This window comes from Balaenoptera borealis, assembly GCF_965194805.1.
Source record: "Balaenoptera borealis genome assembly, chromosome: 3".
In the NCBI taxonomy this organism is placed as follows: Eukaryota; Metazoa; Chordata; class Mammalia; order Artiodactyla; family Balaenopteridae; genus Balaenoptera; species Balaenoptera borealis.
The window spans coordinates 125077016-125098585 of NC_138866.1; the positions used below are offsets into that span (position 1 = coordinate 125077016).

At 48.0% G+C, this 21570-nt stretch overlaps 1 protein-coding gene and 1 long non-coding RNA gene across 4 annotated transcripts; one reads left to right on the forward strand and one right to left on the reverse strand.

Annotated features, from left to right (window-relative positions):
* Nucleotides 1-497: 497 nt before the first annotated feature.
* DNAJA4 (DnaJ heat shock protein family (Hsp40) member A4) lies at nt 498-16490 on the reverse strand (the record flags this gene model as incomplete). 3 transcript variants are annotated; one of them, XM_082386777.1, is made up of 8 exons in its annotated part: nt 498-2465; nt 2562-2662; nt 5982-6212; nt 7220-7447; nt 8350-8454; nt 10381-10561; nt 15624-15762; nt 16106-16268. In XM_082386777.1, the coding sequence occupies 8 exons, from the start codon at nt 16174-16176 to the stop codon at nt 2250-2252; spliced, it is 1272 nt and encodes a 423-aa protein (XP_082242903.1). In that variant the 3' UTR covers nt 498-2249. The 3 variants fall into 3 exon arrangements, with proteins under 3 accessions (XP_082242903.1, XP_082242905.1, XP_082242904.1); XM_082386779.1 differs by lacking the exon at nt 5982-6212 and having other exon boundaries at nt 16106-16319; XM_082386778.1 differs by lacking the exons at nt 10381-10561; nt 15624-15762 and having other exon boundaries at nt 16106-16490.
* LOC309626264 lies at nt 16410-20464 on the forward strand. The gene is made up of 3 exons (XR_014243075.1): nt 16410-16547; nt 18127-19768; nt 20358-20464. It is a non-coding gene; the product is annotated as an uncharacterized lncRNA (long non-coding RNA).
* The last annotated feature ends 1106 nt before the right edge of the window (nt 20465-21570 follow it).

Below are 21570 nucleotides of genomic sequence, written 5' to 3' on the forward strand. Positions count from 1 at the left end.
TGGGAAAGGTGTAAGTAGCTAACCCTCGAAAGTTTGTTGCTTTTTACTGATCATAACTTCATACGATTCATGTCAGGTCCTGTGCTTTTCTTCCAAACTCCCCATAACCCTTAGAATCAAGCCCATGCTCTTTAGGTAGCCCCTCGCTTCTCTCTCCTGCCTCTTTGCCTTGTTCACCCTCCTGTAACCACATAGCCCTGGCCATTTCCTCTGCCTAGAATGTTTCTTCTTCAGACCTTTAGAGGTCTCACTGCTTTCAGGTGGCTGCTCAGGGGTCAGCTCCCAGTAGAGGCCTTCTCCTGGTCCCTTTCCCATTACTCTTTCTTCACTGCAGTCATCATTGCGTGATGTTTGTATTTATCCCCACCCCCAAAATATAAGCTCCGTGAGAGTGGAAACTTCATTCTGTTATATCAACCAATATGAGGCAAACTGGCACTTAGCACTGGTCATTGGAGCTCGAGAAAATTAAAAAAAAACAAACAAAACCATCTGTCTCTCATACCAGCTCAATTTTAATTTTAAAGTGACAAATATACAGGTGGAATAAATTTTAAGCAACACCCTCCAAATTCTTTACGTGACAAGGAGCTGAATGTAATTTTACCTCATCATCAACTAGACAGTTTTCTAGCAATAATTTATTAGGAAGTCACAGCACAGAAACAGAACACCCTGGAGTTGTGGTCCATTTGTCAATTGATTTTCATATAGGCTTAGTTGGAAGAATAGGTTTTATGTCTTTCCTGACTGATGGTCAAAGTGGGATAGGTGGGCTCTTTCTATACCTATTTTGAGCAAATTATGCCCACCCACTAGCCAGCTGGAGCCTGGTCCATCCGCTGGACCTACCTGCCATGGGTCTCATCTACCCTTTGGCCCTCCTGGGGAGGTCCCTGGTCTGAGTCAAACTCTCAGATACTGTATACCCAATAAGGGTGGATCTGAAAAGTGGCCTCTGCTTTAACCCAGCAGCTTAGAAGGCAGGAGTTTTTCTTCATGACTGTTGTGGGAAGGAAAGGAGCAGTAATGGCTAAAGGTTGAGGTAACCCTAAATTTAAATTGTAGTCTACCTGCCAGGAGTTAATGAATAATATCCCTCCCAACAAGTTATCATTTACAGTGGTAGTCCAGACAGACTGCGGTCCAGAGTAGAACTTCAGTTCTCACTAAAACATTATCCCTTGAGCAGGAAGCCCTTTGTGATATGGCTGTGCAAGGAGAGGAACCATCCTTTGGAAGGGAGTTCAATCTGGGAGAATGAGGTGGAAAACACTGAGATGTCCTCTGCCTTTCCAGACCCTCAAGTCATCCCGGATCACTGGTCAGACAGGGAAGCTGGCTGTGCCACGGGGCTGAACCACCAGCATCTCCCGTGGATTCCGTTGCACTGAGGCTGCTGCGGACATGGATGGTTTCGTTATCTTTACAAGTAAGCACTTTGGTGGGAGAGCACTGCAAAGGCTGTCAACAGAAAATCAAACAACAAAAAACAAGGTGCGGGGGGCGCAGGCAAACAGTTTTATCAGCGTTTCATTTAAAACCCTGGTTTGTCCTCACCGCAAGGCCTGGAAGGTTCAGGAAGCTTCCAAGAGAGATGATCAGACACACTCACACCCCATTCCAAGCATTCAAGGGCACAGGACACAGGTAGGAACCAAGTTGGCCCTGCAGCCCACTCAGCGTGAACCAGGCACTGCAGCCAAGCCCAACCCACAGATGTGCTTTTATTCTTGAGGAGAAGCATCTAGAATCTAGATTCAGAAATGTCACATGAGCAGCCCTGAGATCATGCCCTCAGTAACTTTGCCATTATGAGGGAGGTGGGGAGGTAAAGAAACCGCAGAGCTAGACTTGGGCCAGGTCGCCCACTTCATGCCTGGAGGTTTGCTAGGGGGCTGAGTGCTGTTGTCTGGGCTGTGCTTTATTGGTGGAACTGAATTATGGCAAAGCCTCTAGAAGCACAAAGTGTCAGTGCGGTCACTGGCATCTCAAAAATATCCTGAAAATGTAAATAAACAGATTCCATATGCAGACTAGAGTGATTTACACTTAAAACATTTAAATATAAACCGATAACTTACGTTACAACCAAAAGAAAAACCAAAAAGACACTCAGCAGTTGAGAATGCTGAACACATACACAGGACACCCCAAACACGAGGCCATTAAAGCGATGCCATTTTCATTGTGCCAACTTTACATTCATCATGTGCTAGTCCGGCCAGGCCACGCTGCGCCGGGCCGCATCATGCCGTCTGGCACTGCACTCCGGCCCGGGGCCCGTCGTCATCCTCCTCGTAGGCCTCCCTGTGCTGGCGCCAGTTCTGCTCATTGGGACTGAACTCCTTCAGCTCCACCTGATCCATGTCATCTGTAATCCTGACTTTCTGTCGAGGAGGGAGCAGAGCTTCCAGCTGGGGAAGCTTGTCTTGAGACAGCCAGTGTTTTTCAGGAAAAGTAACCTGTAAAGGGTGAGGTGGGAAAGAGCAGTTGTTTCTTCCCTCCCCGATTAAGGCATTTAATTATATGTCCCATGAGAATAAAACACATGCACTTACTAAAAACTGTATGATCAGCGTCCCTTTCTCCAGGGGTGCTTTGTAGATTGGCATTCCTTCGTTGGGCACACATTTCAGGTCCCCGTGCTTTACCACCTCACCTGCCGCAGAGAAGGTTTACTTATGAAACAGGAAGATGGAGGGCAGCCGGGAGAGGTCAGTCCCCCTGTTGGGAGAGCCTGGGGCAGACACTGTCACCCCCACAGCAGCAGGCAAAGGCAGGGGTCATGGGGCATCTGACTAAAAAGCTGGTCCCGACCAGAATGATGCCTGTCAGAGGAGCCGGCTGGGTGAGGGGGATGAGAGGGAGGGGGGCGGGAGTGGAACCCTCTGTGACCCACGCACTGGGCTCCTGCAGTGTATCGAAGGAGGAGCGGGCTGCAGCCTCCATCATAAGGTTGGTTTAAAAAAGTGAACTGGGAATCAACACTCAGTCTGGGTAAACAGGGCTGATAGCTGTCAGCCTGCCTCTTGCGTCAGGCTGTCACTGCAACCTTCCCATGAGTGGGAGGGGAGTCTGCTCCTCACAGACTCCAGCAGAGCTTGGAGCAGGAATGGCCTCAAGAGTCCAGCCAGATCCCACCTGGCAGGAGAGCCAGCCTTCTGGGTGGGGGGCTCACAAGGTGGCTCCGGCCACAGGCAGTCTCCATGAGCTGGTGGGCTGGAGCTGGTCTGGCTTGCACTTGCTGGATCTTACATTCTACACTATTTCAAAAGGCATCATGGGAGTTTAGTCCCCCCAGAGCTCTTGGTTCGCCCCCAAATCTAAAAATATCATTTCCTTCCAAACATGAAAAGAAAAGGGATAAAAGGGTCTCTTTAAAAAGTATGCTCTTCAGCTCAGTAATGAAAATGGACAAAGAAAGAAATGTTCAGAAAAAATGGTTGGGGGGAGCCCAAACATTTATTCAGCGTCCCACTCCCCTGGATGAACTCTCTCAAGAGGAAATCTTTTAAAGTATCTCATGGGAGCTTTTAAAATAAAGGGTGTGGAGGACTCTCTCCTTGGGGGTCATTCAGTGCAGGGCTGTGACTCACATGTGGCCCTCAGAGCTGCTGACTGCAGGAGGAGCCCATTAGCTAAAGGGCCCCAAGCTGCTGGGCTTGTTATGGCCTTTGTTTTGTTTTTAATAGCTTTTCTGTCTCTTTGTTCCTGTCAGGTGTCACACTTCTTGTTGCTCTCAGCACAACTCCTCGGGCTTCTGCTTCTAACTCGCTGGGGGGCAGGGAAACCGTGGGACCAAGCGTGGACAACCACGTGTAAGAGAAGGAAAGAGATGGTGAGTCAGCTCTTCCGTGAGGTACATATCTGCCTTCAGTCAGGGGGATCACACCCTGGTGAAACTCTTGAGGCACTTTTTTCTTTAATCTCCTGATTCTCAGCCATGCTCAAGACAGCCTAAAGGCCTCTGGCGAGGAAGGCACTTCAGTAGCAGAAGAGAGAAGAAGAAATGAAGGAAAGAGAAATAAGCCAAAACAAGAAAAGAAGAGATGAAAGAAAAGGACTCAAAAAAAGATAAATGAGCAAAAAGAAAAAGCACAAATCTCCAGCAGAAGGTTTTCTGGACACCCTGCCCTTCCTTATAACTAAGCAAGGAAATGGGTTTCTCGGGGTTTACAACTTCCTTCCCTCTGGGGCTCACTTCCTGTCTTGCGTCCTTGGCTCCCAGTTTCCCTGTGGCTGGGATCAGCTGGGGGGCAGCAAGGAACACTGGGCTCCAATCCCATGGCAGGGGCCCCTGCTCCAGGGAGCTCGGCCAAGGACGAGCTTTCGCAAAGAAGTTACACAGCACCCCAAAGATGCTGCCCAGCTCATGCTCCCCGAAGGGCTGGAATCAGGTCTGAGACAATGTTAGGGGGTCTTGGACATGATACCAGGGGTCTTGGGCACACACCCACTCACAGCCTGTGGCCTAGGGCTTTGTGTGAACTATGATCCCCAAACTTTCCTACAGAAGTGAGGGGAGGAATTGGGTACCTTGGGAGGCTTACAGAATGGAATCTAAAGGAAGGTGCTGTATTTAAAATTTCATGCATATTTTCATTATAGTGCAGTGCTTTTCCCCAATCCTTAAGTATATCTATACACAAACACAGAAATGAAAAATCAAACAGGGTAAAATTTTAACAATAGGCAAATCATATATGCGTGGTCTTCATACTGTTTTTATTTTTACAACTTTTTGTTAGTTTGAAATTGTTTCCAAATAAAAAGTAAAAAACAAAAGCAAAAAAACCCAAAACAAACCTCTGATCAAGACTTGGATATATAATTCCATTTCACTTATACCCAGAAAAGAGGAAACAGAAAAAGCCGAAGAGGAAAGTGGCAGAGAAAGAGAACAGGCCAGAAAGGGGAAGAGAGAAATGGACACAGAGGCAGGAAAGCCCTGGATGGAGGCTGGGGAGGCAAGGTGGCTCACTCCACTGGACTTCAGGGTCTTAATTACACTGCCCTCGGACAGCGTTATTGGCTGGTTACCTCCCACCCCAGCTCTGAGCCTACCCCTCTAGCCTAAACCTCAGATACCCACAGGAGAAGTCACTCCCTAACCCTGTGGCCAGCGAGGGGACCAGAGCGGCACTGCTCACGGCCAGTGATGGGGTCACGGATGTCTGGGTGGCTCAGCCACCACCGCACCTGTCCAGACATTCTTTGACATGGACAACTGACCTGAAGTGCTATTCGGAGGCAGCTTCAGGTTGAGGGCCCCAGCCTGGCCTCTCTCCCTTCTCCAATTTGCCGGGCCTCCTCACAGCCCCTTCCAGGCAGGTGCTCTGGGGCCCACATGGACTCAGCTGCAGTGAACACTAGCCCTCCTGGGAGCTGGGAGCCTGGCAATCTACACACGTGCTGGCAGGCTGAGCTCTCAGGCCTTTGAGAACCCTTTGGGTCCAGAGGCAGCTCCCTCAAGCTCCTGTGCCTGTGTGCAGATGGGCAGTTCTCTAGAAGCCGCCAAGGATAAGCTGGCAGACGATGTCTTTTTTTTTCAGGAAAATTCTATTTTAAAATGTCTCTCACATGTAATCGACAACACAGAGGCTAGAGAAACATGGATGAATCAGCACAGATCACCATTTGATAGAAAAACACCATCTATTATCAGCTGTGTTTTATTATACAAAAGTTAATTTTTTAAAAAATGTAAGTTAAATTGGCAGGTTCCCGGTAGAAATTTAGATCCCCAAGATTCCTGTTTTGAGGCTCTTTCCCCAAAATTGAATTTTTTTCGTGGAAACTATAAAAGAAATTCATAAAATTCTCAAAAGTCCCTAGTGATGACTTTAAATTTAGAGAAAATCAAGTCACACTAACTTGTGCAACAGAAGTCAGCCTTGAATGCGAAACCAGGCTAAGCTGCCAGCATCATTATGCCAAACATACAGAAGAACTACAACGAAACACATTTGAAACATTACCTGATTTGGATGTAATAATAAGGACTCGATCATCCAGTGTTTTTATCATCTTCTTGAAGCCACAAAGGGCTTCAGAAAGCTGAATTTTCATTTTCATGATCAAGTCATGGCCTCGTCTCTGAAAGACACTATGATCCTTCTGATCAAGCACAATTATGACATCACCAGGCTCCAGCTCAGGCTCCTGATCTCCTTCTCCATGAAACAGTATCTTTTGCCCATCTTTCATACCTATGAAACATCATCCCTTTCTGATTAGCCATTTCTCTTAAAAACCGTACTTCCCACAAAGCTTTTGAAGAAGGCTCACAGAGAGCCCTTTGGGGGTTCTTTATTCATCTAACCTCCCAACCTCGTGCAGGCCTGGGGCTGGGATTACCACTGACCAAGGGGCCTCACTCCCCTCGGCATAACGAGGGTCCTCAGCCAAGCGTGCAGCAGGGAGAGTGGGAAACGAGGCCGCCACATCGCAAGTTCACCGCTCAGCCCCCGCCCTCCTGGCCGTGCGATGCCACAGCTGACAGCGCACCGTGAGCAGGTCACCGCCTGCTTCTTGACGCACAAGCAGCACTGGGCTCTGGGGGCCTTCTGATAAGTCTCTGGGCACACAGGCACAGTGTCAAGTCCCTCAACATGTGTGCTGGTTGGGTGTTGATTTGTGTACTTTGGTCTCTCACCTAAATACATTTGCTGGGTTAGGAAGCCACAGAATGATCAGGGGGAACAACTAAGAGGGAAAAAGACCCTAAAATAATGGCCCCAGGCAAAATGAACAGCAGGAGGAAGGTGCTAGATTTGGGAGAATCTGCTGCAACAGAGGGGAAATGTGTGGAGAAAAGGGACAGCCAGCTACGAAGACTTAGATAAGCTTTTACGGCCAATGAGCGACAAAAGCCATTAGGAATAACACTCCCAGTGACTCTAAAGTAATGGTTTGAGAAGGGCAAGAGAGGGCAATTAACCAAAATCAAGGTTAAGTGACTTCCAGGGCATTGGAAAACCTTACAAAGAGGTTTTGTAAGCAAGAAAACTTTGGCAGGTGACACGGATGGAAACAAAGCCAGGGAGGGTCCATGGAAGATGCCCTGGGAATTGGAAGAACTGACGGCACACTCTAACGGCATTTAAATACCAGTTGTGCTGTGTCTCATTTCCCCGATACCTAACGCTTGTGCCCCACAATCAGCACCTGAGATGCATGTCCACCAGCGTGGGGCGCCAGTGCTGCGCAGCCTCACCTTTCTCCACGTGCACCTCGATACTCTTCTTCTCTCGGATGACCTTGGCACCACTGCAGCTTTCACAGCGGTCCTTGGGGTTGATGCGCTCGCCCTGGCCCTTGCACTCGATGCACACGGTCTGGATCTGCTGCACCATGCCCGGCCCGATCTGCTGGATGTGAATCTGCATCCCTCGCCCCTTGCACACTGGGCACTTCTCCACAGATCCCTTCTTCCCACCAACGCCTGTGGGGAGACAGGAACAAGGCTGTGCTCGTCCCTTAGAAGCATCTCTGCTGGGTGCCACCACAGAAGGATAATGAGCCACAAAATTGGACACTGGGGTTTGAATTCTGACTATTTACAATCATGAAAAGCCATGTGGAAGAGTCTGGATGATTCTAGCCAAGCAGACAATATCCAGATGTTAACATGTAAGCACAAACATTTGTGGTTTTGGCTATACCAAGACAAATTCATTGCTTTAACTTCACCAAATGTGTTTTCTTCCACCCCAGGGTGGAAGAACACCCATGCCTACGTGTGACCAGTGGAGACTGGAGAAAACAGCCCTGTCCACAGGGGTGGCTATCCAGCCCAGCCACTTCTCTGTGGGACAGTGTGTGACCAAGTCACCAGATCTGACTTTTCTTGAAAAATCAGATTTTAAAAAATTACGTTAATTACATTTACATTTAAATCAAGGACAGCAAACTAAGGCCAGCTGCCTGGTTTTGTAAATAAAGCTTTATTGGAGGACAGGTATGTCATCTGCTTGTTTACTGTCTATGGATCCTTTTGCAATAAGAGTTGAATAGTTACGGCAGGGACTGCATGGCTCACGAAGCCCAGAAGTACCTATCATTTGGCCCTTTCCAGCAAAAGTCTGCTGACTCCTAGGTTGAGTGAACCATTCTTGATTTTTATGTTTTTAAAATAATTGTCAACATACTAAATAAATGTGCAGTCCAAATAAAAAATGTACAGGGCCAAATGAAATGGATTTGGCCCTCAGGCTACCTGTTTGCAATCTCTGACCTTCACATTTAAAAAGATAAATTATTTTTCTCTGAATTGTAAAACAGTAAGAATTGTTTCCAGATCTAAGGGACCAGAACTATGAGACTCATTCAGACATTAATTCTTACCTTCACATTTCTCACAAATTACATTTTTCTCGAGAGCCAATTTCTTTGTGACTCCATTATATAAATCTTCAAGAGTTACAGACAACTGATGTACAACATTCTTGCCTTACCGAGGGAAAAACAAAGACCAATTAGTAATACTGTATTAAATATACCACTGTATTAAATACTACCCATATGACCTTTAGTTGTATGAAGTCTCAAAGTATGCCTGTGTCATTCATTCCCTTCCCTGTGGGAAGCAATGCTTGCTTCTGTTACATCTGGCCCATCCTTCTGGCCCTTTGCCAGTATGAGAACTAATACCCTTTCTAGCTATGAGCTAATTATTCAATCATTTATAGATGTCAACAAAGACTTTCATCTTTATTTTCTAAAACAAATCTGAGAATGAGAGATCAGTGAGGAAACCCAAGGCAATGTTAACCAATGAGATTGGTTAACTAGGTTCTCCCCATGAAAGGAGCCCTTTCCTTATAGATGATGCACGAAGTCAGTCTCTGGACCTTTAACTGAAACTCTTCCTCGAACATAACGTCCTTTACTTTTTGAGCCCTTCTATGTCTTGTGGCCAAGTGGGAACTCTTTCATCTGTGGAAATCTTGTCTGTGCATCCAGGACAGTGGGCCTTTCATCTTCAGGGTGGGAGTCTGTCTGCTCTGGCACCATGCCAGCCTGTCAGGACCCACAGCATCAGGTCCCTCTCTGCTGCCCATAGGGCTCTCGAGGTCACTGAGATGCTGTCCTTGTTTATTGGCTGTCAACTTTGAGAGATGACTTAATTAAGGGCGTGAAGTTGTTCATCTCAAGACAGTGAGAGAGCCAGGCAAGAAGATACCCAAGATTTTAATCACATCCACACTGTCAATTATATGAGCAGGCAACATACCCAGAAAACAGGGTAAGGATTTTTCCCTAATAAACACTTTGTGATTTTCAGCACACTGTATTTACAGAATTGACAGCCAAGCTTTTCAAAGCTCAAAGTCAATTATAATGTGGGAACAAGAAGAGGCTTATTTATCCAGGGGCCTCTTGTTGACCTCAAACCACCCTTCTTAAACCTCAATGCAGAGCTTATTTTGATTTCACCCAGGATTTTAATAAGCTTGGTTATCTATCTGGTTTTGAGGTCCAAAGCAGAGTATCAACCGTAAGCAGGACAGGGGAAGGGGGCTATTAGAGACACCTCCAGAGACTGGAGGTGACAGTCCAGAGCCTGGCAGGAGGAAAGAGGTAGAAAAATTAGGAAGAACAAACCCAGAACTCAAAAACAGGGGCCTGGGGCCATTTCACCAAGAGCTAAGTCCCTCAATTCACCTCTGGGGACGAAGCTGCTAGTCCTAATGCATTCTGAAGAGAGAGGCAAAGTAGCTTCTTTTACAAAGATGTTCAAACATCAAGGGGTAAATTTTGTTACCTAGAAAATCTCCTGAGCAGGCTGAGAAAATGAGGCCACACTGCACATGGCAGAGCACCAGCCAGAAATAGAGCCCACGGGCCCTGGCCCAAGTCAGGAGGCATGGGAGGAAGCGTGCAGGAGGGAAGAAAAGCACTCTCGGCAGAGGTATCACTAATAACCACAGGAGGTGCCATTTATGTCCCTTAGGAACATAAATGGAACCTGACCCCAACAAAAGAGAAAAAGAGGGCAAGATGAACTTGAACTTCCTCCTTTCTCCTCACCGCCATTTGCTCTTTTTGGGGGGTGGGGGGGCGCACCATTTGCAGGATCTTAGTTCCCTGACCAGGGACTGAACACAGGCCCCAGCAGTGAAAGCACCGAGTCCTAACCCCTGGATCACCAGGGAATTCCCCATTTGCTCCTTTATATGTGGTGTTGCGAAGGTGTCAGGCAATTAATTGCTAAATGCACTAAGAGATTCCAGGTAGACTAAACAAGCGATGAACTAAAGCTAATGATCCCCAAACATGACAACTACACCCTTTTAAGGCATGATCCGTCCTGATTCCAGCAACACGAACAATTTGGAAACTATAAAACTGCTTAACATCTTTCAAAGCAGTTACCTCTTCTCTCTCTAGCCATCCGTCCTCCGCCACCAAAGAACATGTCAAAGATGTCCATGGGGGAAGAGAAGCTGGGGCTGCCTGCGCCTCCTTCCTTAATTGCCTGTTCGCCGCCCTGGTCATAAATGTCCCTTTTCTTTGGATCTGAAAGCACTTCATATGCCTGGGATATGAGCTTAAACTTCAAAAGAAAAAAAGAGAGATTAAAAAGAGAAGGTTTGAGTTGTTCATGATGCAAACCCACCACATAAATGCAATGACAGAGGGATTCTACACCCAACCCCCCAAACTAGCAGGTCTCTATGTTATCTGAAACCTGACTTTTCCATTTAATCCCTTTGTAGAGTGGGATACATAGGGCAAACATTACTAAGGGATGAGAGGCAGGGCCACTGCAGAGAATAAGGATGCAGAGCAGTAAGAAGGAGTTTCTTCCTCCTCAGGCTGCACCAGACAGGAAGAAGTAGAGTGGAGCTAAGATGTAGTGAGACCAGGCCAGGGCTTAACCTACAACTGGATAAAGCCCATGAGGGCTGCTTTCCAGCTCAGGAGGGCTGCTTTCCCAGGTTACTAGCATAAAATTCAACTACAGACATCCTGTGAGCATCCATCCGCATGCAGGCTGCAGACACTGTGCACAAATCTGTCCTGATCTCCCCCCCAAAGTCCTGCCCCTCCCATAGTCTCCCCCACAGCTCACTTATTGGCAATTCCAAAACCTCATTTCCTCTCCCTCACATCTCATCTGTCAACAAATCCTTCTGGTGCTACCTTCAAATGTCTATCTCCAGTACCCTAAGTCAGAACATCGCATGTGTCACATGCCTGCCAAAAATGTATCCTGGAATCCAACTGTAAGGAAAGAATCAGAAAACCCAAATAGAAGTATATTCTGCAAAACTAAAAGACAGGAAAACTAAATGCAGTGTGTGACCCTGGATTGGATCCTGGACTGGATCTTGCACTGGGGAAAAAATTGCTACAAAGGACATTGGAACAACTGGAAAAATGGGAATTTTTTTCTCAATGTTAAACTTCTTAAATTTGATAAATGTACTGTGGTTATGTACAAGGATGTTGTTTTCTCAAGGATAAACATTTAGGGCTGAAAGGTTATGATGTATGCAACTTACTCTCAAAAGCTTTAGCAAATAATAATAATATAGGGAAAGCAAATGTGGTGACCTATTTATAATCAGTGAAGGTAGGTGAAAGAAAGGCAGGTGTTCGTTGTATCACTCTCACCTTTTCTGCAGATATATGGAAGTTTTTAACATAAAATCAAAACACTATATAAAATATCCAAAATCCATCCCTTCTCATCACTACCACCACCACACCCGCCCTGGCGGAGGACACCCTCTTTGGCCTGGATAGCCCAGTAACCTCCTCACTGGACTCCCATCCTCCGCCTTCACCTCAGCTTTCAGTCTGTTCTCTGCACAGCAGCCAGAACTTGCCAGCTAATCACGTCAGTCCTCTGCCCCAAGCCCTCCAAGGGGCCCGGCTCACTTGGAGTAAAAGCCAGTTCTTATTCTGGTCTACAAGCCCAAAATGACACCTTTGCCTCCAGCTCCCCGCAATTCTGCTCTTGCGCTGTTGGCCTCCTTGCTGTTCCCCAAAACCAGGGCACTTACTGCTGGGATGGTGTCCCCACTGCAGTGTCAGCTCCATGAGGACAAGTAGTTAGGTCAGCTTTGTCCACTGCCATATCCCCAAACCTAGAACACTGTCTGGCATGTAGAAGTTACCTAGTAAATACTTGTTATATGAATGGCTCAATTCCCAGAATTGAGAAATGAATAAGTGAGATAGGGTCTTCACCCTCCAGGGGAATGGTTTAGGAAGAAAAAAAAAAAAAAATACAGAACATACAGAAAAAAAAAGTGCTTTGAATATACAAATATGGAAACTGACAGACACTAGGTTTTCTCTTGTACTACAGATCCCTGATAGAGATCTAATAAGTAGCTAATAAATAATAAATGATACCTAATAAATAATAGCTAACAACTGGGTAATTTAAAAAACTGTCTTAGAGACATCAGAATCATACTCAAGGTAGTTAGGTTTTTTGGTACGTTAATTCTCCCACCATTTCTGTAAAGAAGTAGGTATCGTTCACCACTACTCCTTTCCACAGAAGGAAAATAAGGTGTAGGGATTAGGTGCCCGGTAGGGAAGATCCGAAAGCAACCAGGCCAGGCTGCCCCCAGGGAGTCTCTGGGCCCGTCTGTACTAGGTAAACATGCTTCAAGAGAATGTCCACTAGAAACACTCTGGATAGTTGAAAGACTCTTGCACTTAACAGAATGGATGATTAATCTAAAAAGGAAAAGGAATGCCCTGTCACTTGGGGCATTCAACCAGAGGCCACACCTCACAAAGGGGTGGGGCTCCCACTACCCTGGGGGTAGGGGTGGGTCTCAGCACTCCAGAGTCTAATTCAGTCCCTGCCTGACCCCCACCCATCTCACAGTTGGAGACTAGTACTCTGACCAGCTCACCTTTCAGACTGTAATAATTTGCCACAGTTCCTTTAATAAGATTATTACGCATCTGGAAAAGTGGCTTTGGAGACTAGGGAGCAACTGGGAAAAGTATTTAAAGTATTCAGTGGCGAGGAGAAAAAACCCTATGTGCCAGGATGACCATGTACAATCACCCTGGAGAAAGCCTGGAAAGAAACACAGGGACAGCAGTTAGGGTGATGTGTACTTGGTGGGTTTTCCTCAATATTCTGAAATTTTCTGCACTTTTATGCTCTCTTTTATGATTTTTTAACTTAAAAGTCTATTATTCAAACTAAAAGTTACAGTAAAATTGGCCAAAAGACCAAACTCATCTCAAAAGCTGGCTGGGGTTAATAGCCAAGAATATACCCCCATCACGGCCCCTGAAAGGGACTCACTTACTGACCCGCTGCCCGTGTGTCTTTCAGAAAACCAGCTGCAGAAAAGTAGAGACTCTATACAGAACACCTGACAACAAACACCAGCCACCCAATGCTTAGCAACACAGGACAACAGGCCACAAAACAAAGACCAACACCCCAATAGCCTTTTCAGTTGCCCTGGAGCAAGGGAGAACGGACTGGCTCAGTCTGTTTTTGAAGAGACATTAATACAGTGACAAACTTGGGGGGAAAAAATAAAAAGGTTCCACCTATGAACAGATACAGTGGACAAGAACTACACAGAAACTTGCACAAAAAAGAAAAGGCCTACACAGTGCGCCCAGCACACAGCAGGACCAAACAGCAGGTATCCGGTGAGTGAATGAATGCATGAGTCCTCTCTAGGGAACTTTACAGCAGTTTCTATAAACTGTGTCCCCAGTCTCCTCAAACCGTTTCGTTTCTAGGGAATACAGGTAGCAAACAAGGAATCATAATTAAATTAGGATGAGGACTAGGCCAGTGGTTCAGCCTATGGTCAGAGGCTGGAAGAAGTTTTAGCTGAGAACTAAATTAAAGGGTTTTATCCCCTTCATGGAAGGTGGGAAGGGAAAAGTATTCCTGGAACATCACAGAACCCCCCACCTCTAAGCTGAAAGGGACCCGCCAGACACTTCAAGTGACACTAATTCAGTATCTGGCTATAAATAAATATTAGTTTAAAACAAATCAACCACCTCTGCTCAGGCAGGTATATGCAGGGCAACACCTACAGAAATGTAGTACAGGTTAAGTCCAATTTAAAAAAAGCTTCAGAACACCAAGAGCAGACTCACTCCAATGGCACACAGCCATGACTTACTCTTGGAGAGTGCCATGAGATCTGACCTGAACCAGGGTCAGAAGGCTTTCCCACGTGCCGCCTCTGAAACGTGAAATTAGAAGCCTGGGTGCGCTCTCCTTAAAGGCTACTCTCAGAAACAGCCTACAATGAATTTAGGGAGCACATCTATGAATCACCAACACTACGTAGAAAGCCAGTGACTTTAAAAGCTACAGTAAGCCACCTAAATATAGATGAGAAAGAACACGAGTAACAGACAAATGGTCTTCCAGAAAAGCATTTTAAACTTGTGACAGCGACACTCGGCACCTGTGGCTAAATATAAATATCCTATCACTGTTGCCACCCAGCCAACCTTCTTTAGGCAGGTTTCTCCAGCTTGGAAAAGCTAACACAGACAGGTATTTTGATACTACAGTCGTTTCCACGAGTCTAAATGCTAGACAGGTAATCTATGGCTTCAAAAGTGGCCCAGGTGTCATTGCTATCAGCTACCACAAAAGCCCCACCTCCCAAAAGCCATCTCGGATATCCCAAGTTTTATAAGAAAATGGCAAGTCAAAGGAGGAGTGGGAAGGCCAACAAGCTTTCCCAAGGATCAATACCTGATCTTTCTAATCACCTATTCTGGTGGGTAACGAGCTTCCTTGGGCATAAAAAGCTGGTTGACTCTTTTCCTGTGAACAGGATCAAAAAGTTTAATTTAGGCCTCTAAGATGCAGAGCATTTTTCAGCCTATTATTATTGGTACTTAGGATCCACTGCGGGTCATTTGTCACAGAAAACCTGTAATGTTCATATAAAATGATGTGTCGGGTTAAAGATCTCCACGTCCCTGTTTAATCAAGAAAAGGTTATTGTTCAATGTCTGACAACCTTGATCAGGCAGGAGACAGGCACACAGAACAAATCCAGTCGGCCATTCTCAAGAAGGACACCGGGTTTGTCCAAGGTACTAACTCAGATGAAAGAAACTCACCTCTAGGGCTTATGCATCAACAGGGAATATGAGCACAAAAATAATTCAACCCCGGTCGTCCCCAGCAAGTACACAACTTCTTCTGGTCGCGTGTGCCTCAGTTTCCTGGCTTGCTGGCTGCCTTTCCGACAGGAATGCCCGCAAACCCTAGGAGAACTGGGCCCCCACGTTTCAGTCCTGGCCCTTCCCGGCGTTCGGAGGAGCCCTTGTGGAGCGAAGGGAGGAATGAATGGGCTGCGCAGGGGCTCACGAGGGGTCCCGGCGCCTCGGGCCCCGGCACCAGCCCCGATGCCCAGCCCGGCGAGGCTGGGGCTCGGCGAAGCGCCCTCCAACTGACCGCGCCGCGCCCCCTCCGCCTCGGACCACCCCCGGCCCCGGCCCGGCCCGGCGGCGTGGTGCGCGGCACCTGACGACCGCCTCTCCAACAAACGCGGCTCGGGTTCCCCGCCGCCTTCAATAATTCACAGCCCCCGAGCTCCGGGCTGAATAATTGACGGCTGGCCCCGCGCGAGCCCGGCCCGCACCTTCTCGCCCTCATCCGGGTTCTTGTCCGGGTGGTACTTGAGCGCCAGCTTCCGATAGGCCTTCTTGATCTCCTCCGGGGAGGCGCTGGGCTTCACCCCCAGGATGTCATAGTACTGGGTCTCCTTCACCATCTTTTCTCTGCGGAGCGGGGCGGGCAGGACGGTCAGCGCGCCCCCGCCGCCCGCCCGCGCGTCACGGTCACGGCCGCCGCCGCCGCCGCCGCCGCCGCCCCCCGGGGCTCTCTCCCGCCTGCGCCCGACTACCCTCTTCTCCCGGCACCGCCGCACTCGAGCCGCCGGCTCCTCCGCGGCGGGTTTTATTCGGCGCCGGCGGAAGGTTCCACAAGGAGACAGTGACGCCACAAAGGCCCAGAACTTTCGCGGAGGTTCCGGCGGCGCCTGGAGCTGATGGGCTGGGGCGCTGCGGCGGGTTAGCGGCCCGGACCCCCGACGCCCCGGTCCGGCGCCACCCCCCGGCTCACCCGGTCGCCTGTTCCTCCGGCCTGCCGTCTGAGTCCCCGGAACTCCAGTTCTGACTGCCGCCCCGGGCCATGTTGCGGGGCTTGGAAGACGGCTTCGGAGTGGAGGGCGCCTTCCGACGGCCGCCCCGCCGCCCCGGGGCCGGCCCTTTTCCCTTGCGTGTGTCCGTGGGTCCGGCTGGCTCGAAGATCGGGTGGCTTGGAGGGCAGCGTCGGCGGGAACCCTACTGGGAGGGCTGCGCCCCGCCGTCCCCACCCGGCCTCTCCCTGGGGGTGTGGCCGCCCTCTGTTTGGTCATGTCCGGATGCGCCCGGGGGCATGCCTCGGATTGTTGCGTTTTTGAGGGGTTTGGAGTGGGTAGGGGCCCTCTACCGTGCTGGGGTCGCATTTCCCGAGGCCATTTCCTGAAGCTGCTGGCGCCCCCCGGGGCATCTTCAAGGCTGAGGTGAGCCTAAGCCCTTCCAGATACGTACAGTGGTGCTTTGCTGGCCTCAGCTGTGGACGGTGGTCTCTCAACTGCCCACAACTGGGAACCCTTGACGTCCCCCAGATGTGGGAAGTGACGCCCGTTAGATGTGAGCAGCGACGTCCCCCAGGTCTCCCAAAGGTGGGCAGTGCCCCCTCCCCTCCGAACCACCAAGGTTGGAGCAGGCTCGTGGTGCAGTGGGCGTGGGGGTGGGGTGGGAGAGCGGTTCTGGAGACTGCAGCAGGACCCTCACTGCCTGGTGCAGTAACAGGTCCCTGACTTCCTTCGGCTGTGCCCAGCTCCCAGTAAGTAGGTGCCCGGTAGCAAGGATCACCACCCACTGCAGGAACGTGGGCGTGGAAAGCAGCGCTATCAGAGAACTGCAGGCCTTCTTGCTCCGGCCCAGCCTTGACTTCTGCCGATGGTACACTGTCAGGGAGGGTTGGCCACTGCTCACCTGTCTGGGATCCCTTGGCCTCATTTTGGGTCCTGTGGCTGAGGCAAGTACTATCCCCTCCTCCACGTGTTCAGCGGGGGTGAGAAATGACTTTTAACTTGCAAGAGAAATTAAGCTGCTCATTTCTGTTCTTGGAGACATTGCTTTTTCCCTCTCAATTAGACCTCTGAAGAGCAGTAACCTTTGGCAGAGAACTCAGAGCTGGAGGTCCACAAACTTGATTCCATCCCCAGATGTTATTAACTATATGAGCCTTAGCCTCTCTGAGCTTGTTTCCTCATCAGCAGGACATGGTCACTGCCGCCTACCTGCCTGCCTGCCTGCCTTCCTCACAGGGCTCTTGCAAGGATCACATGGGATGATCACTGTGAAGGCTTCTAGCACACAGTGATCATCCAAATCTCAAACCTGGCTGTTCATAGGGATCACCTGGGAGCTTCTAAAAATCCCAGTGTCCAGGCTGCACCCCAGACCAATTGCATCAGAACTTCTGGGGGTGGAACCCAAGCATCAGTACTTTTAAAGCTCCCCAGGTGATTCCACTGAGCAGCCAGAGCTGAGAACCACTGCCCTGCACCACACATTTATCCAGACTCAATAGTCTGGGCCAGTGACACTGGCAGGAAGGGCATTTGTGGGTGGTCAGAGCCTATAGGCATAGAATGGGCCTATGAACTCTGGAACCAGTGAGACCTAGGTTCCAGTTGCTACCTCTGGCTGCCTGACCTTGGGAAAGTGATTTAACCTTTCTGAGCCTTAGATTCCTCAACCTTTTTATGGGGATAATATTAAGAGTATCTACCTCATAAGCTCCTGAAGCACCTGGCACATAGTCTCATCACACGATGATGCATTATGTTCTTTTCACTTTTATCTAAGCTGAAGAAGCTGACAAAGATTCTCTCCTTTATGAAACTCTAGCCAGGCTCCTCTGAGCCCTCTTCTCAACTAGGCCTCAACCTTGGCCTGTAAAGACTTGAACAACCACTAGCATAGTTTCTAATAGCTCAAGGCTGCCTCCCTAAGATGACTCTAACACTGCCCCCCTTTAAAGTGCCTGCCTGAGAAAAGGCTGCCAAAAATTTTTACTGTTTGTTCCAGCCAACACCTGAGGACACCTGAGGACACCTGAGGAAGAGCCTCTGTCTCCCAGTCTCTGTGAGAAAGTAGAATTCTAACTTCAATAATACCAGCTAGCAGACACCACTGGCCTAGTTGCATTTACACTTGACCTTTGGTAAGTTTTCATTTCTCTCACTCTACTGAGCCCCCAGATGCCTCCCTCCCTTCTTCATTTTCACTTTAAAATACCCAGCTATTTCTGTTCAAATTAAAGTTGAGTTCAGTTCATGCTGGTGTCTCTTCCCTATTGCAATAGTTACTACTGATTAAAATCTCTCTTTACCACTTCAGCCAGCATCCAGATTCGTTTACGTTTGACAAAGCCTCTGATGTTCTAGGACATTGTTTTCTTGAATTATGCATGGGAAGATTTGAGGCTGTGCACAGACATTTCTTACTTTATCAGTTATGTGTTTATTTTCATGGTTCACTTTTTCTTTATTGCAGCCTTTATTGCAAGTGACATTGGTTTTCGAGTCACAGAGGCAAGGTAAAGTTTCCTTTTTATTTAGGTTAAAAAAAGTAGATGGGGGGCTTCCCTGGTGGCGCAGTGGTTGAGAATCTGCCTGCCAATGCAGGGGACACGGGTTCGAGCCCTGGTCTGGGAGGATCCCACATGCCGGGGAGCGACTAGACCCATGAGCCACAATTGCTGAGCCTGCGCATTTGGAGCCTGTGCTCCGCAACAAGAGAGGCCGCTACAGTGAGAGGCCTGCTCACCGCGATGAAGCGTGGCCCCCACTTGCTGCAACTAGAGAAAGCCCTCGCACAGAAACGAAGACCCAACACAGCCATAAATGAATGAATAATAAATAAATGAATAAATTTTAAAAAAAAATTAAAAAAAAAAAAAAAGTAGATGGGGACTTTCCTGGATCCAGTGGTTAAGACTTCACCTTCATTGGAAGGCAGGGGGTGCGGGTTCGATCCCTGGTCGGGGAGCTAAGATCCACATGCCTCGCAGCCAAAAAACCAAAACTAAAACAGAAGCAAAAAACTAAAAATAGAATTACCATATGACCCAGCAATCCCACTAGTGGGCATATACCCAGAGAAAACCATAATTCAAAAAGACACATGCGGGGCTTCCCTGGTTGTGCAGTGGTTAAGAATCTGCCTGCCAATGCAGGGGACACGGGTTCAAGCCCTGGTCTGGGAAGATCCCACATGCCGTGGAGCAACTAAGCCTGTGCGCTGCAACTACTGAGCCTGTGCTCTAGAGCCTGTGAGCCATAACTACTGAGCCCATGTGCCACAACTACTGAAGCCTGTGCGCCTAGAGCCCGTGCTCTGCAACAAGACAAGCCACAGCAATGAGAAGCCTGCACACCGCAACGAAGAGTAGCCCCCGCTCACCACAACTAGAGAAAGCCCGTGTGCAGCAACGAAGACCCAACGCAGCCCCCCCCCAAAAAAAAAAGACACATGCGCCCCAATGTGCATTGCAGCACTATTTACAATAGCCAGGTCATGGAAACAACCTAAGTGCCCATCGACAGATGAATGGATAAAGAAGATGTGGTACACATATACAATGGAGTATTACTCAGCCATAAAAAGGAACGAAATTGGGTCATTTGTAGAGACGTGGATGGATCTAGAGACTGTCATACAGAGTGAAGTAAGTCAGAAAGAGAAAAATATCGTTTATTAATGTATATGTGTGGAATCTAGAAAAATGGTACAGATGAACCGGTTTGCAAGGCAGAATAGCGACACAGATGTAGAGAACAAACATATGGACGCCAAGGGGGGAAAGTTGGGGGGTGGGGGTGGGATGAACTGGGAGATTGGGGTTGACATATATACACTAATACGTATAAAATAGATAACTAGTAAGAACCTGCTGTATAAAAAATAAAAACAAACGAACAAAAGGTATGTGTATAGGAACTTACCTGGTGGCGCAGTGGTTAAGAATCCGCCTGCCAACCAGGCCGCAGCACAGCCGGGGCTGCTGCTCGCAGTAATCACTATTGATTGAAAGCTTTATTTAGCCTTCATCTGCACCCTCCTAGTGGATAAGGTTTTGCCACATTTTACTAGTGAGGTTGAGAGATGTATCATTTGTTTGTTGTTCTGTCCCCTCCCCCAGTATTAAACTGTGAAATTTGTGATTTGTTTAAACTCTGGGTGAATCATAGCTTAGTTTGCATGTCCAGCTAATTTGTTTCTATACATTTGTTTGATTCTCTTTCTCCTTCTCTCAGGGCTTTTACAAATATATATATATATGGATCTTCTGAAAAGTTTTTTGAGGTGCACGTTTCTCTCTTTTGTTTTTCTCTTTGATTTATGGACACGATGCTGAGATTCAATCACTACATGAAACTCCCGGCTGTGAAAACAAAACAAAAAACCCAAAGGGCTGTTTTTTCCACCAGCCCTGGGGAAGCTATGTGACGGTCGGATGCCAGTTTCAGAAAGTTTCACCATTCTTTCCACCCTATGTTCCTCTCTTTCCTCCAGAAGGAAGTTGATCCTAGTGATTTCAGCCCATGCATTAAACAGGAAACAATAATAAATGTGTAGAATTCATATTTTTCTAAAGGGAACTTAAAAACTGCTGCTACTTTATGTACAAAACTGGTTTATACCACATGAACACAGAATCACAAGTTCGGTTTTGGTACTTTTCGTTCCGCTTTGTGTTCAGCTGTATAGTACTTCCAAGTTCAAAATGAGAAGAAAAGCTGTTCTGTATCAAACCATCTAAGCAATAAATGTTATATTCTAAAGATGGAAGAAAAAAAAAAATCCGCCTGCCAACGCAGGGGACGCAGGTTGGAGCCCTGGTCTGGGAAGATTCCACATGCCGCGGAGCAGCTAAGCCCACATGCCACAACTACTGAGCCTGCGCTCTAGAGCCCGCGAACCACAACTACTGAAGCCCATGTGCCACAACTACTGAAGCCCGTGTGCCTAGAACCTGTGCTCTGCAACAAGAGAAGCCACTGCAATGAGAAGCCCACGCACCGCAACGAAGAGTAGCCCCGCTCACCGCAACTAGAGAAAGCCCACGCGCAGCAACGAAGACCCAATGCAGCCAAAAATAAAATAAAATAAATAAATTTAAAAAAATAAGTAGATACATATGTAAGGTAAGCAATATAAGTACAGGTGACACAGGATAAAGCAAAAATGACGGTACTTGGGAATTAGGGAAATGCTGATCCAATTCCACACCCCCTCACTTTACAGCTGAGGAGACTTCTACACAAAGAGGCAAAACTAAATCACAGACTGGGCATTTTCCCTGACTCCCAGCACCAAACTCCCCGTGTGACCCTGGGTGGAAGGAGAGTCAAAGCAAGCACAGAAATAGCTCTTGCAAAGGCAGCCTGGGACAGGTTCTCCATGGAGTCTACTGAAGAGGGAGAGCCGCCTGTGACTGGGGAAGGGGTCTGCAAGGACTTCCAGGGG